We start from the raw sequence: 15,918 nt of genomic DNA, 5'->3' as shown, positions 1-15,918 counted from the left end.
GTATATTCTTCTCATTTTGTAGAAATAACACTTTTTAGTGTATAGAGTGTATCAAATTAGTGTGGACTATGATTCTAATTTTTAGAACTTATTTTGATATATTTGTAAGAAGCTCTAACTTACATTTCTCTTCCCAACAGAAAAATCAAATTAAAGCATCAATGAAATCATGAACTTTTTTTGTTCTTCTATCTGAGAGCAAACAGAAACTTAACACAAAATTGGTTATATATCCATAATATCATCAATAAAAGGACGGGTATGGGTGACAACATAGTTTGAGAAACAGAAATCAACAAGTATGATTCAATAACCATTGGTGAATTGACATCATGTGCTATTTCTTTTCTATCACTTATCAATTTTGATTATATATACGAAACCCTGTATTTAAAAGTCTAAAATAATTAAATAGTATATTATTTTTGCCAAAAATGATTATAACATAATTTGAAAATCACTATCAGACATGCACTAACTAAATTGCTTCAGCTTCAAGAAAGAGAGTAGATCGTAAATTGTTCAAGTTTATCCCACGCAGACCACAGGGGGAAGGCTCAACTTGTGACACACAATCAAAGTCAGCCTTGGAGTACTAGAGCTAAGTTGTTGTAATTTTGAAATGTCCTGTAGTGGGTGTGAATGTATATCATAATATACGAGTTGACATTATTTTGATGGTAATAATTTATTGGGTTGTTTGATTATGAAGATAGAAATAAGAAGATCGAGGAATTGGAATAAATACGAATATGATAAATCGCCATCAGTCTTGCAACATGAGACATATGGGATTCACTAACCCACTCATGAATAACATTACGTTTGATTAATTTTCAATAGGTAAAAATTGTGTGTTGTCTTTGATTTGCTAGCTCTCTTGATATCGTTGCCTTCCCAAGAGTACGACTAAGCATGCTCTGACTATGACTCTGGGTCTACGCCAGGGTGGTCGCTACCATTTTGTTTCACCTGCGGTTAACACTTCACACAAAACTAATAATGTGCTATCGTAGTTAGTTTGCGCACTTTGGCTTACTTAGCTAACAGTTATCAAATACATTGATTGACTACTAACAATAATAGAAAAAAGTTAACAGCATCACCTAAACACGGTATATCTAAGTGCATTCAAATATGAAAGAAAAACTTGAGTGCATATGCACCTAAATATTTACTCTTTCTTACCACTTTTCGTTTTAAAAACATGATCATTCATGTTTGTATATTTAAGTATTTAAATACAATAGTTAACATAATTGAATTAGAGAGAAAAGTTATTGCTGTTAATATGTTAACATAGTCCATTGATTAGTATTTGTTTGCTTTATTTCATTTCTATCTTTATCAGGTCTAATGTATTAAAGCTCATATATTTGTTCTAGAAACATGTGGTTCCATGAGAAATTTTTACTCTATAGTGTATAGTTTTTCATTTATGCTTCCCTTTACATATTTGAAGGTTTTGTAAAATATCAAATGTGAAATGAGAAGTCAGAGTTTTCTCTTGCACAAATTTCATCATCTCTAATCCTTTTTGTATCGTACCTTATCTAAATGACACAATTTTTGAAAATACTCACAAATGTAACAAATTTATGATTCTATCACAGAAGACTTCTATCAATTTCTATGAACTATGTGTATGCTTCTCTAAACCACATATTTGTGTGATAATTTTTCTGCAGAGAGTTGGGAGAGAAAATTTTATTTGTGCAAACTAATTTGAAGTTAAAAATACACAAACTGTTTTTGGTCTTATTGGTTTGGCCTTTGTACAGTCCACATTACATACAGATGTTATTTATTGTCGTATTCCTCTGTCCTTATAAATTATATGTTTGAATCTGGGTACAAAGGGTTATCTAGTTTGATGGCCCAATTTAATGGTCATTTTTAATTGAATAGTAGGATGGGCCACAATTGTGCGGCTTGTAAAAGTTCTTGTTGAAGAAAAACAATGGTCTTTGGCTCTCAATAAGAAGAAGACAGCACAACAAGGGTGAGGGTGGATATAATTGAGAAATTTTGTGTGTTTTCCCCAATCAATGGGTAAAAGGTGAAATCCACTATTGAACAGGAAATTAGAAAAAAGAAGTGTGATGAATTGTTTGTGATGGATGATATGGTTAGGAGATTATTGTAGATGGGTTAAGTTGATGTGCAAGAGTTGGGGCATTGGTTTATAAAAATTATTCGGAAGTGGAAGCAAATTAGAAATAATTAGGAGATAACTTGTAACGACGTACTGTTAATTAACCTAGGCTACTTTTGTAGTTGCGCTGTCTAAGGCCCCTTATTTGCTAAAATTGCAAAGTGGCTTCTGGACACAAAACCCCACGGTCAAATTGAGAAGAATCCAGTTCTTACTTCTTGCTCCCGCCAATTTTTTCAATTAAACTTCTATTGATTTGAGGGAAACTCAATTCCCAACGTTGCATCTCAGGTATGTGCTTCATGAATCTTTGTAATTATTCCGTAATTTTTCTAGTTTTCCGGCGGCTGCTAAGTAAATGAATCTTCTTTTGCGTTGCCCATCAAGTGTTTGATGAAAAGCCCATAGGAGTTATTTCAGTAAAGTTGCAATATTTGTTGGACTGATGGAGTTTCTTATTTTAACCTGTATGTATGTATGAATAGTTTCATTTTTGCTCTTACTTTGTCGCCGTCTTCTTCTTTCCCTGATCAGTTTATTATTGTCGTGCATCGTATGATTTAAGACAGTTAATTGCAGCTTTCAGGATCTTCATTGACTTGGGTAGACCATAGAACTATCTTTTGGATGATTTACTCAACGCTTTAAAGCATTAACCAAAATATGGCAGCGACAAAGCCTCGGACAAGCAGCTTCTCACGCAACTTTTCTTCTGCCCATTCATCTAAGACGCCAGGATTTAAACACGGTCCCAATGGCACGACATTCATCTCATCCGGAATACCAGACCTTGACAGTACTTTCAGCACCATATTCATCAGTTCAAAATTGTTGGAGTTACCCATATCCTACATTTGGACTAGCTTCAATTTCTCCATTTTTTTGGTTGCAGAGATTCTTTGTGGTGGGTTTCCTTTGGGAAGCTTGGTCTTGGTGATGGAAGATGCAGAAGCTCCTCATCACATGCTTTTATTGCGGAATTTTATGTCTCAGGGACTTGTTCATGACCAACCTCTTCTTTATGCTAGTCCATCCAGAGACCCTAGAGGATTCCTGGGTACTTTGCCGAGCCCAGGGGCATCCAAAGATGACAAATCTCGTGATAATTCTACTGAACAGGTGCTATACTTTTTATTAACTTATGCAACTATTTCGATTTCGGATTTAGATGGAAAGATGTATGATCGGATTGGCTTTATTTCAGGAAAAGGGCTTGAGGATTGCTTGGCAATATAAGAAGTATTTTGGAGACGATCAAGAGAGCGCCAATGCAATTGGTAATCTTACTGACCTCAACCTAATAGTTTTTGGCTGGTGTTTGATCTCAATGAACAACAACCAATGAATTGTTTTAATTATGTGGTGAAACTGCTTGTCATATTATGATGAAGTCTTCTGGGAAAAAGTACAACTTTCTGTCAACTTTCATGTAGTATATGTACTTAGTTAATGTCCATTCGAGGATTGCAGTACAACTTTCATCCTGACCTGTTTCTCATGTTACAAAAACATCTTGAGATCTATTCATTTTTCCCAACCCCTTCAATAATGACTCACTCTCACTGCCACAACCTTAAATATAGTGCAATACTGTTCTTATTGGAGATAATTATGTAATTCTTGTACAGATAGTAAATACGAGTTTTGCAATGACTTTGATTTGCGAAGGCCATTTGACAGACATTTTTTCAGCGGAAAGCATGTGGAATGTGTTAGTATTCTAGATTCTTCTAGTCTTTCTACTCTTCGTGATCGCTGTGCCACGTTCCTATCACAAGTTCCAAGGTACGGTTGACCTCTGCTTTCCCTCCTAAATTACATATATTAAAGTCATTGCATTAGTAAGTTAGATTCAATTTCAATTCATTGTAAAATATTTGAAGTGGGCATTGGGATCTGGAGAACGTTTGATAAACCTGTGCTAGCTTCTCTTTGAGATGGAAATAGTTGGATTGGGATCTTGGGTTAGATTCTGTATCTCCTCGTTGGGATTTGGAGAACGTTTGATAAAGAAAAATAGGGTCTTCTTATCTAATATAGAGGTGATTGGGATTTGGAACATAATTGGGCATCAAATTACATCCTGCAGTGTTTTCATGACATGTAGTTTTTGCTAAACGCAACCATCAGAGCTCATTTTCTAACTCCAAATACAAGAGCAATAACTTTAGGCCTATATGAAATGAACTATTCTGGATTTGATCTGTAATTTATCCCACCTTCAGATTTGGCATCCAAGAAAACCTTTTGTTAGAGAGTGGGCGTGGAATCTATTTGGGAGAAAACCTGAATTGTGGACTGAATTGATTATTGTTTATTATTATTTTCTGAAAGGAAACCAGTTTTTCATTGATGAAATGAAAAGATACTAATGTGCAAAATACATTTGAAACAAAATAAGCCGGTAAGGCAAATACAACTAAATTTAGCACATAACTGACCTAATCAAGGAAAGTAAAGAAAATACAATCAAATATAAGCCCACAACAGAACAAAATGACTTGAAACGAAACTCTAAACATCAACTGGTTTTGTCCCTTGTTCGTTGTTGTACAGCGTCTTGGATATATGTTGAGGCCCTTCTTTTCATCTGTTTGCTTTTGCAACCTTGTGCACCCTCTTATTTTTTTCATATGAAAGTTTTGTTTTCAAAAGAAAAAAATGGGGAAAAGAAAAAATGAATCTGTCAATTGGGGTAATTTGAACTTTGAAGTTATTTTTAATTTATGTTTGATGTGATCACTCCAATAGTACTTACATTGATGTCATGCGACAATTTCAGAAATGATGGCAATATATCCTCTGGTGGCCGTATTGCCATTCAATCATTATGTGCTCCACAATGTGATCACTCCAACATGGTTAGTGACAAATTAAATTTATGGTGGCAACGATCACATTATAATGATCGTTCGTTAAGTTTCATTAAATTGATAAAGCTCTGTGCACATTTTCCTCCAACAGAAGATTTGAAATTCTTTACTGTCTTAAAAGTCTACGTTTGCTGCAGGAATGGGAAATGCTTTCCTTTTTAAGGTCTCTGAAAAGCATGGTAAGGTCCTCCAATGCAGTAGCCGTAGTGACGTTTCCACCTTCTCTTCTTTTGCCGTCGTTCTCTAAAAGATGGCAGCACATGGCAGATACCTTGCTTTCTGTCAGAGCAATCCCAGGTTTAAACTTGGCAACTATGTTACCTTTTTGTCTCTGGCATCAATGAGAATTAACTAGAAATTATTACAGATGAGGATAAGGAATTAGCAAAGCTCCTCACTGGTTACCAAGACATGGTTGGTCTTCTCAATGTGCATAAAGTAGCTCAACTCAATACACAGGTATGCATGCCTGCAACTTAGAAATGGACTGAATGGTGAAATGCTGTTTGTGCAATTTTTCCCCCCAACGTTAGCTTCTTTACTCTTCTGCATACTTTTATTGGCTTTGGTTCATACGTGAGCCGCATGACTACCTCCCAATGGTCATCTTGACTCTTTATTTATAACTGGACTTGGTATGCATCGATATTCAGGTTGATTTAATGTTTAAGCGGTTTAATCTAGAAAAAATCTCAACTAGGGAAGTTATTTTAATTTCAACTAAAATGTCAAAGCTTGGAATTTTCACTTCTAAGTGTCCTTGAACTAAAATTTTAAAAATGTATATATCTGATCTTCAGAAACCTTCACTGATTGATTTATTTCCCGAACTTTCTAAATTGAAATATAATTTTCCTGGATGATTACTTCTTTTTAGCTGGTTTCTAACCGTGCTCATTGATTTCAAAATCCAACGGCAGGTTCCAAAGATTCTTGAGGCGACTACGTTCTCTATAAAGTTGCAAAAGAGAAGGTACTTGGTTTTAGAATGTCTTAATCAAGCGCCTGTTGATGCTTCAAGTGGTAGCTCATATGGCTCAACTGGGAGTTGTTCTGGCTCCTCTAAGACAGCTTCTCTCGAGTTTTAGTTTGCTAGTGCCGTCAGCATAAAGAGTTTAAGGGTTGAATGATCGAAGTTAAATGTTAAGTTTAAGATGATATTTTATTGATTGTTGATTAGTTATATTTTCCCTTGCCCTTTTGGATCCACTATTGTTTTTTAATTTTATGTCCATATCGTCTTGAATTTTTAAAAAAATATCAAATAATTCTTATGGAAATAAAATTTTAAGAATTTATTAGATACTAAAGTGAAGATTTAAATATTTATAAGATACCCTTTTAAAGTTTGGTGATGAATCAAACCTCTAATATAAATATGATGATCTATCCGTATGAGATAAATTATTTATAAATTTAGTACCAAACTTGTAAGTTGAATTTTCTTCTCTCCCAATAAATGTTCATTTTGTCTTCGATAAATGATAACAACCATTCCCTCTCTGGAATATGCCAAATTTATGAGGCCAAACACTTCATAAATCATAAGGAAAGCAACACAATAAAATAAAACTCACACTCCATGTCAAAGAAGAAGACAAGAAACAAAACAACAGCCGCATTGTAAAGACGACGCCAAATAAACAAATATTAAAGGGATACCAAAACTCAAAGATACATCACATTGCATACAAACGTTACATAACTGTTTAGAAAAAGGTGACCTGTGGGACTACTTTTACTTTAAAAAAAACACGTTATTCATTTTCAGACTGCAAGTGTACACCTTTTTGTTGAGTTCATTGAATCAGAGGTTGACAAATTCCATCTTCTAAGATCAACCGCAAAAGAAGTCTTTTTTCATGGAAGAAATGTTCACAAGGAAAAAGAAAAAAAGAAAGAAAGAAAATCACGAAGACAAATCCGAAGCAATATAATTCAGTAAAAGTAATATGAAAATAAAGGTAAAGAATGTGACTTAAACCTGAATAAGAACTTTAGTACTGGATCAAGCAGTGGGGTCAGATTTTGGGGTTTTGGAGAAGATAGAATGTGAAAAAGGAAAGAAATGGGAGATTTTGGGTTGTTCTTTGTTGGACTGACGCACAACTTCCCATTACCAACCGTGGGTTTAATTACATACCAAACTTGAGAGAAGAACACCACAATTTCAAGAAATAAAACCATTATTTAGCCCCATTTGATATCAATTTTGCTATTAGTTTTATGTATATAAAATTTATGCTTATTTTTCAATTTCTCAATTTCTCAATCATCATCTCCACATTTTGTTAACGAACATGAAATTCTAAAAAAATAAAGTGTACTTCTTACTTCTTAGTATGAAAGGGTGTGAAAAATGAGAAAAATGGACTATTTATTTATTTATTTGTGAACTTTTAAGATTTGTATTCCCTTTAAGGACTATAATTGAGGTTAGAAATTTAGAATTTGAAGGAGAAGTAAACAAATTGATGTTCCCTTCAATATGAAGAAGTAAATAGCAACAATTCTATATTTTTTTAGCATGGCAACATCCGTACTTTTTTATTCTATATACTAAACACAATTGTCATATTTAATCTTGGACCTAACCAGAATGTAGGGTAAATCTTTTTTTAAAAATTCTCATCCCCAACAAACTTAATGGATAGTAAATATGTTAAGAAAATATATAACAAAAAGAATAAGATTTACCCTTTGGAATCTCTCCTTACAAATTCATAGTTAGAAGCAATTAGGCTATTCGATCAAAAATGTTCGCCTTGACCTTGGTTTCCTCTCTTCAGAGTTAAACTAGCCTTTCCAAATTCTTTTCTCAAACAGATTGAGAAAACATTAGGTTTAATTCCACCATATGTAGAATATGATAGACACAGTTTCAACTTCCTCTATGCTTTGTTTCGATTTCAAGTACAAATTCACTTGATACGTGAAGGTCATCTGAGTTATTTTGTCAAATTTTTCTATCAATATATAAAAACTAATAGATTGTAAGAGTAATGTTTATAAAATTAATGTTATATAATCAAATAAAAGTGAAATAGATATAATAAATATATATATATATAGAACACTTTAAAGAAATAATTGTCCTAACCTTTAGAATTTATGACATACTTATATGAACGTAGGCATATTTAATTTGATTATATATTTTATGTCTAATCATATTAGTGAAGGTTGATACTACAAATTTAATAGATTAATTTCCAACACATAAGTTTTAAGCTAAATTTTAGTCCCCATAACTTTTGACACATTAATTAGTAGGTGAAAGAACATGGGGAATGACAGAGAAATTAAAGCCATCCACCCAGCTAATAAACACAACATTCAATAGACACCTATTCAAAAATCCCTCAACCACCCATACAATTAAAGCCCTATCTTCCCTTAATATTATTGATCCAAAAACTTGCAATACCTACCCGTCAACTCATCTTATAATCACTAATACATGTTATACGTTAACTAATCAACAATATTTATTTTGGCATTTTCAATTGAATCGTAGAACATACTCAATTCCATTAAAATTAACATACGGTTGTTACATTTGCTATAATCTCTCAATAAAAGCGAAAGGTAAAAGAAAAAAAATGCATCAATTTAGTACAGTCCAACCCCTTGTGTAAACAGAAATTGGTGTTTAAAAGGAGACGGAGTAATTAAGAAGAAATTTCTGTCCTAATTGAATTCGATATCCCCATTTGTATCCGGTTGGTGATAGATTTTCAATTTTCTTTGATCAGGAAAGGCTTAGAGGAACCTCGTGATGGTGATGGTGATCGAGAAGTGGAGGAGAAGCGGTAGAAACCTAAACTAAAATTCAACCACCGAAAAGTGGGGCCGATTTATTTTCTGGCTGAGGTCATGCAATATGTCAGATGGACCCCGTAAACCGGTCCGGCCCAGTCCATGTAAAACGTGGCCTTCTCTTCCATTGGTGCTATTAATAACCGGGACAGGACACTCCTAACTTCCCCACACCATTCACTGGCCTTGAAATCTGCAACTTCAACCAAGCACTATTTCTTCTTCTGCGTTCCACATTTTCAAATCTTCTTACGATGGGGAAATCACCGGCAGAACAGCACCCCAAAAAGGCTTTCGGATGGGCTGCATCCGACACCTCCGGCATTCTTTCTCCCTTTCATTTCTCCCGAAGGTTCTCTTATTTCTTTCTCCTTCGTTTTCTCAACACTGCAGATCAATGGAAATATTAACATACAGATTTATTTCTTCTTTTCTTTACACGAGAAATGTGTATTGTGTTCTTGAGAAATGGTTGCATGTGCCTTTTCCTTTCATTCCTATTGTTCTTGGGTTGGGGGTTCTTTCTTCTTGATTTCTTGTTCTTGCTCCATGGGATTCAAATTTAGTTTATTTATAAACTTTATTTATTTATTATTAAATATTGTCTTCTTAGTTGTACGGATGCTCATATTGCGATTTATTGATACATTTTAAAGGATATTTATTAAAGATATTGTAGTCATCGATTATTTTTTAAGAGTATATATCGTAGTTGTCTATTATTTTTTAAGAGTATATATCATAGTTATCGTTTTTTCATTAAATATATCGTAGTTATCAATTAACACTTAAACAAATCCTTCATTTGGATCAATTGTAATGTTTAATTTTAAAAATATTAATTACTATCATTAATTTTCTTGGTATATATAACTAGATGCCCAGTTATGCTCACAGCACAGATTATTTGTGTTTGTGTGACTATTTAGGAATATTTTATACAACTATATTCTAATTTTTATAATTATAAAACTAAAATTTATTTTTAAAAAAACTATTGCTACAAAAATTAGTCATATTTTAAGATGAGTTTAGTTTAATGATAATTTATATTATTTTTGGTTGATATTTCATCCTTACTAAAAATATTATTTTTACTTTTAATAACTTTTTTAAAAAAAATTGGATGGAATACACAAAAATAATGAATCACTTGCTTTCTAATAATTGTAGAGGAAACAACTTTTTTTAATTGGTTATTTGTACTGAGTGGTTGAACCGATGAAATATGGTATGCAGAGAAACAGGGGAAAACGATGTAGCTTTTAAAGTTCTTTATTGTGGAATTTGTCATTCTGATCTTCACATGCTGAAGAATGAATGGGGCAATACTATTTACCCCATTGTTCCTGGGTGCGCTCTCTCTATCTTTTCTTTTTCCCTCCATTTTTTTTTTCAATTCCCAGCACTTGTGAATTCTCATGATTATGTTCTTAGTTTCAAGTATGGTTCTTGTCGTTGTTTGAATTTGCAGTCATGAAATCGTGGGCGAGGTAACCGAGGTTGGAAGCAAAGTGAAGAATTTCAAGGTCGGAGACAAGGTTGGCGTAGGATGTATGGTTGGATCCTGCCGCTCCTGTGATAATTGTTCCAACAACCTTGAGAACTATTGCCCCAAAATGATCCTCACCTACTCCAGCAAGGAATCCGACGGCTCCATAACCTACGGAGGCTACTCCAACTGTATGGTTGCCGATGAGCATTTCATTGTTCGCATTCCCGATAGCATCCCTCTGCACGCCGGGGCTCCCCTGCTTTGTGCTGGTATCACAGTTTACAGCCCTTTGAGATACTATGGACTTGACAAGCCTGGAATGCAAATTGGTGTGGTTGGTCTTGGTGGGCTTGGCCATGTCGCCGTCAAATTTGCTAAGGCCTTCGGCGCTAAGGTTACTGTGATTAGTACCTCGCCTAACAAGAAGCAGGAGGCTATTGAACGTCTTGGGGCTGATTCATTCTTGGTCAGCCGTGATCAAGAGCAAATGCAGGTGAGATTTATGAATTATAGTGATTTGAATTTGATATTGGTTTTGTTGTGTTTTTATGTATGAAAGTACGAGTATAATGATAAGATATCGATATTTGTTGAGTCAGGCTGCTAGGGGGACTTTGGACGGTATCATAGATACAGTCTCTGCTGCCCATCCCCTTCTTCCTCTGCTGTCTCTTATTAAAACACATGGAAAATTGGTTATGGTTGGTGCACCAGAGAAGCCACTGGAGATCCCAGCCTTTGCTCTTATTGGGGGTAACATATCAATCATTCTATAAAATTCTGTGGAAGGGGAAATTTTGATTTGATTTTACATTAATTATATTTTCTCTTGCAATTTATAGGTAGAAAAACAATGGCTGGTAGTTGCATTGGTGGGATGAAGGAAACACAAGAGATGATTGATTTTGCTGCCAAACACAACATAACTGCAGACGTTGAGATGATTCCGATGGATGATGTCAATAAGGCAATGGAACGGATGCTGAAACAGGATGTCAAGTATCGATTTGTCATCGACATTGCTAACTCATTGAAGTCTAGCAGTTAAAAATAAATGCATTTGACTGAGCTTGTCAACTTTCTGATATTGTACTAGCAGACCATTTAGCATTTGTTCTTTTTCTTGTTCTCAATTGAAGTCATGTTTTGGTAATTGGGTTATAGTAATATGAAATTGTATGCTTCATTACTAATAAATTTTTTATATTGGAAACAACCAAGTAATATAGTCGAGAAATTGGCTAACAAAAGAAAAAGTTGAAAACCTTTCGAATAACAAGATTTTCCTACTCCTAGTCTCCTACCATGCAAATAATAATAATAAATGAAAAAATTGGCTCAATTGCCGATGGTCCTATTTGGTTTTACTCTACATCTTCGAACCGTATGTAGTCGTACATTACTCCTTGAAATTCTCCTGTATGTCTTCTTTGTGTTAGATAGATCACGTTTTGACCTTCTACCAAAAGTTGGCTTGGAACCTGGAAGTTGAATAACCAATGAAGCCCATGAATACCATGTCTGGCAATGGCGTTATCCTTTCCTGATGACCAATACCCGGTTGTGAAATGAGGTTGTTTGGTAGAAGGGTTGTTGAATCGGATATCGATCACAGCATCAGTTGAGGAGGCCAAGGCTAATCGAAGCATATAGTTACCGATCTGTTTAGGCCTTTGAATATGAAACACAATTTGCCACGTTGTTGCCTCATAGGTACCAGAACCAGTAGCTCGGGTGACATGAGCGTAGAACCAGTTACGATGGTAATCATCAGTGTCGACATTGTACACAAGATCTCCATGTGGATACAATTCGGCGTATCGTTCCCAAAGACCGTATTGTCGAAAATTATCATCTTGGATGTGGAGCTTGGAATCATTGTAAAAGCAATTCGTGAGGGTAGGTCGAGGACTTGGTATATAGAACTCAGCTGCCTTCCGATCTGGGATGCCAATCTCCCACAAAGTTGGGCCCTGTCTTGGAGGGTGAAAGACCAACAAATTTAGATTAGTGGAACTTCTTGGTGTGATGGTGATTTGGTTATCATACTTGTAATCACCAAGGACACCAGGTACCCAAGCATATAAATTGTAAGTTCCCGATCTAATGTTATCAATTGAGAAGTATCCATGATCGTCCGCTCGTGTCCAAAATTGATATCCCTATAGATAAGAATGAGGACAATATATCAACTGTTCTGTATAACCATGATCTAAGGAGACTTAAAAAGGACATTTTAAGCTGCATAGAGCTACCTACCTTGCTTTCTCTTTGCCAAGACCCTAGTTCCCCAGGAGCAGCAAGGCCCACATAAGCGGAATCTCCCCACATCTGTGGGTACTTAGCGAATCTGTCAAAGAAGAAAACCACGTTAGTTTGAGGACATGTGTAACTTGTAACAAATGTTTATTATTATTATCATGCACAAAGACAAATGTAAGCAACGGAACAAACCCATCTCGGACTAATAATTGACCACTCAAGCTTCCTCTTTGTTCTGACGATGGAAATTCTGTGGATTCGACAAAGTTGTATGGCCATTTACTTGTTTCAATCCTCATCTGATTTCAAAGTATTTTCGCTTCTCAGTTTATCTTTCTACAAAAATAGCTCCAAATGACACGCTTATTTCTTTTTTTTTAAAAAAAAAAATTTAAGAATTACCTGGTTTTTAGCATCGTCCCAGAGTGAACCGGGTTTACCAGTTCCGGTTGGGTCGGAGTTAATATAAGTGAAAACCGGTCCGAAAACCTTCTTCCAAGCTTCTCCCTCTTGAAATCTCATGGAAACGTCTTTACCCGCATAATGTGTACTCACAAACATCTTTTATATATAGGGAGGAAAACATGATTTAGATAAAAAGAAATGTTATGAAAACCAAACAAAAAAAGAAGGTGTTGGGCTTACAGAAAGAGTTACGGGGCCGACGTGGGAAGTGAGATCTTGCTTGACCGGACCAGCCGTACGGAACTCATCACTGGGCGTGATCATCCAGAATCCCACGTGTGGATCACTTGACTCCCATCCATGAACCTTGTTCTCCATATTTTCTAATGAGTATTGGTACTTATCGTCCACCTGCACCACACACCATCCATCACAACCCAATTACAAAAATATATTATATGTATATGTATATGTATTTTCTTTTTCTCCATACCTCTCCTCTAAAGCTTGGATCCCTCGGTCGGGTTAATAGAACCGCCTCCGGATAATCCAAAGGCTTCCCAGTAAGACGGTCCTCTGCAGTTGGCATCATTCTCTGTCTATTGTCTGATATCGCCATGTAATGAAATCTGACCGTTGATTACAGTACCAAAAATCCATTAACATAGTTTTTTATATTGACAAAGGAGAGAAAACGATGAAAAGATTAAAAAAAAAAAGACTAACTTGTCTCCTAGGAGTTTGTAGGCAATTCTAATTTGATCAACCTCAATTTGAGGCCATCCATTGAGGCGTTCAAATATACCATATGAGTAGAACCCAGAATCCCCACGTCGCAGAATATACCTGATATACATTTCCAACTTCAAATTTTAAAACCATGCATTTGAAATATATTAATCATATTAGATGGAAAAGGAGACACACAAACATGCATAATAAGAAATTAAGGAAGGAAAATGTAGGGAGAGAGAATGAAGGAGCAACCTTTTGTCTATGTTCGAAGGGAGCGAAGAAGGGTCGGAAGGATCCCACGTTTTGGCGAATGAAAGCTCTACTTGGTCACTGTTGCTCGTAATTACTTTGAAATTTGTCGCTATTACCCTATAAATTCATCTTTATAAACTCAAATTGTATATATGATAATATTTTTATTGCTCTTTTCTTTGTAAAATTAAAGAGGAGTTGTTATATTTGCATTAAATAATACTTGTGATTTTATATATAGACGAACTATGATGTTGAAAATTACATAACTAAACTTTAGAATCAACAAAGTCTCAAGTAAAAATAAATAAATCAGTAGTTACCTGTCAGTGGCACTTGCTTTATTTGGGCGGTTCCAAACAACGTCCCAATATCTACACAATATGTCAACAGTAATAACATTAAACAAAAACTTTATGTAGCTCATTTGAACATACTAATTAATTATCTTTTACTATTTTTGAAATTATTTTTACAATGATATAGAGAATTTACCCTCTGTTAGATTGGACGTTGCGAATTTCAAGGAGGTTGTCAATACCATTGTATTTTAAAGCAATAACATCGCCATCAGGACGAGATAAAGTGACTCGAACTATGCCATTGTCAATTATTACCTGTAAATTCAAAAACAAAAAAGTTAGAATTTTCCAATCTTAGTAAGTAAATAAATAAATATAATCCACATGCGTTAAATATTTTGAAAGCGTTTTTTTTTTTACAATATCTTTAATGAAATCACTTGACAAATTATATTCAACAAGATTCCAATTTTGTAAGGGTGGATATGGTTTTGTTTTATTTTCAAGATATCGTAATCAAAAGCTAAAAACTTTTTTTAAAAAAAAACTAAAATATAATCGCTATTGTTTTAATAATAAAAAATATTATTAAATTAAACTGATTGAATTGTTATGCACCAAAAGGGTTTTTTTAGTATAAAATAAACAAACGTAGAGAGGAGGATTAATGTTATAGAAATTTCACCTGACCATGATTCTGCAGTTCTAACGTTACGTCGCGTGACAACATTGCTTTATTGTTGTTCTCCTCCAAAATTCTTCCAACAGAAAATCAAAATCAAAATCAAAACCAAGTCCAGTCAATTTAATCAGGTTTATATAACTCAAATATTCAACGAAAAAAAACACGAGTATATTTTAATTGTATACACTTGAAAAATAAAAGTTTGAACGACAACCCAATGAAGAAGAAGAAAAACTAACTGTTGGGAAGAATCTTGTTGTGGTGGTACGGCCATGGCAAGAGCTAAACCGAAGAAGAAGAAAAGAAGAGCAGCCATTGTTGAGAAGCGAAGCTTTTTGTGTTGTGTTGTTGTTCTTATTTTGCCTTTCTTGATCTCCATATAGTACTGTTGGTGTTTTAATTTTGTTGAAGCAGAGTTTGAATGAAGAATAATACTTCAACGTCGTTCTAATATAACACAGAGAGACTTCAAAACATTAATTGCCCAAAATTAACCCATCTCTCCTTAAAAAAGGTTAATCACTTTAATATAATACAATACGGGGAATAAAAAGGCTGTAATTAATGATTTTGCATGGATCAAATAATATAAACCCAACATAATAGTAATGAGGTTACCTGTATTTGAAGGAAATAAAATAGAATATTTGCAAAACAAGCAGATGTTTTTTTTTTAAATGAAGAGGGACAAAAGAAGAGAGCTTTTCTTGATTCAAATAGGCAGCAGAGTTGGGGTTTTATAACTTTAGGGAGATGGAATGTGGAATACGGTATGTATAAGGAAATTCTTTTATTTCCTTAAATACTCCCTGTTTACTTCTAGGTGTATACTGATTTTTATATTTTACTATATTACTCTATATTCATTTTACCATATTTGAAAACAAATCTAAATGTTTTAACAATTATAATATTTTGTTATATTTATAAATATT

At 34.3% G+C, this 15,918-nt stretch overlaps 3 protein-coding genes across 4 annotated transcripts; 2 read left to right on the top strand and 1 right to left on the bottom strand.

Annotated features, from left to right (window-relative positions):
* Positions 1-1,904: 1,904 nt before the first annotated feature.
* LOC101222477 (elongator complex protein 4) lies at positions 1,905-6,237 on the top strand. Of its 2 annotated transcripts, XM_031887382.1 has the most exons (10): positions 1,905-2,446; positions 2,543-2,622; positions 2,735-2,951; positions 3,048-3,274; positions 3,360-3,432; positions 3,784-3,940; positions 4,938-5,016; positions 5,166-5,325; positions 5,396-5,487; positions 5,949-6,237. In XM_031887382.1, exons 3-10 carry the CDS (start codon positions 2,819-2,821, stop codon positions 6,114-6,116), a joined length of 1,089 nt encoding a protein of 362 aa, XP_031743242.1. In that variant the 5' UTR covers positions 1,905-2,446; positions 2,543-2,622; positions 2,735-2,818; the 3' UTR covers positions 6,117-6,237. The 2 variants fall into 2 exon arrangements, with proteins under 2 accessions (XP_031743242.1, XP_004143437.1); XM_004143389.3 differs by lacking the exon at positions 2,543-2,622 and having other exon boundaries at positions 1,906-2,446.
* Positions 6,238-9,027: 2,790 nt separating this feature from the next.
* On the top strand, positions 9,028-11,556 carry SECAD1 (probable mannitol dehydrogenase-like). Its single transcript, NM_001280670.1, has 5 exons — positions 9,028-9,199; positions 10,087-10,200; positions 10,322-10,835; positions 10,942-11,095; positions 11,185-11,556. The coding sequence occupies exons 1-5, from the start codon at positions 9,102-9,104 to the stop codon at positions 11,388-11,390; spliced, it is 1,086 nt and encodes a 361-aa protein (NP_001267599.1). The 5' UTR covers positions 9,028-9,101; the 3' UTR covers positions 11,391-11,556.
* Positions 11,557-11,674: 118 nt separating this feature from the next.
* Positions 11,675-15,299, bottom strand: LOC101206696 (rhamnogalacturonate lyase B). Its single transcript, XM_031887046.1, has 12 exons — positions 15,223-15,299; positions 14,989-15,056; positions 14,492-14,651; positions 14,320-14,370; positions 13,997-14,113; positions 13,736-13,855; positions 13,503-13,638; positions 13,250-13,420; positions 13,007-13,165; positions 12,797-12,903; positions 12,602-12,692; positions 11,675-12,504 (listed from the first exon to the last, which is right to left on the bottom strand). The coding sequence occupies exons 1-12, from the start codon at positions 15,297-15,299 to the stop codon at positions 11,707-11,709; spliced, it is 2,055 nt and encodes a 684-aa protein (XP_031742906.1). The 3' UTR covers positions 11,675-11,706.
* Between the last annotated feature and the right edge of the window lie 619 nt (positions 15,300-15,918).

The sequence above is a fragment of the Cucumis sativus genome, chromosome 6 (genome assembly GCF_000004075.3).
Source record: "Cucumis sativus cultivar 9930 chromosome 6, Cucumber_9930_V3, whole genome shotgun sequence".
Taxonomy (NCBI): domain Eukaryota; kingdom Viridiplantae; phylum Streptophyta; class Magnoliopsida; order Cucurbitales; family Cucurbitaceae; genus Cucumis; species Cucumis sativus.
This window is presented reverse-complemented; position numbering and strand designations above follow the sequence as displayed.

What these genes read in the sequence shown, in the direction of transcription:
- LOC101222477 (XM_031887382.1), top strand. Translation starts at nt 2,819, where the DNA reads ATGGCAGCGACAAAGCCTCGGACAAGCAGCTTCTCACGCAACTTTTCT. An exon ending in AGAGAGCGCCAATGCAATTG is followed by an intron (nt 3,433 to 3,783) that starts GTAATCTTACTG and finishes ATTCTTGTACAG; the next exon opens with ATAGTAAATACGAGTTTTGC. An exon ending in TTCTGTCAGAGCAATCCCAG is followed by an intron (nt 5,326 to 5,395) that starts GTTTAAACTTGG and finishes AAATTATTACAG; the next exon opens with ATGAGGATAAGGAATTAGCA.
- SECAD1 (NM_001280670.1), top strand. Translation starts at nt 9,102, where the DNA reads ATGGGGAAATCACCGGCAGAACAGCACCCCAAAAAGGCTTTCGGATGG. An exon ending in CCCTTTCATTTCTCCCGAAG is followed by an intron (nt 9,200 to 10,086) that starts GTTCTCTTATTT and finishes TATGGTATGCAG; the next exon opens with AGAAACAGGGGAAAACGATG. An exon ending in GTGATCAAGAGCAAATGCAG is followed by an intron (nt 10,836 to 10,941) that starts GTGAGATTTATG and finishes TTGTTGAGTCAG; the next exon opens with GCTGCTAGGGGGACTTTGGA.
- LOC101206696 (XM_031887046.1), bottom strand. Translation starts at nt 15,299, where the DNA reads ATGGCTGCTCTTCTTTTCTTCTTCTTCGGTTTAGCTCTTGCCATGGCC. An exon ending in GTTAGAACTGCAGAATCATG is followed by an intron (nt 14,652 to 14,988) that starts GTCAGGTGAAAT and finishes TTACTTACTAAG; the next exon opens with ATTGGAAAATTCTAACTTTT. An exon ending in AACGTCCAATCTAACAGAGG is followed by an intron (nt 14,371 to 14,491) that starts GTAAATTCTCTA and finishes CATATTGTGTAG; the next exon opens with ATATTGGGACGTTGTTTGGA.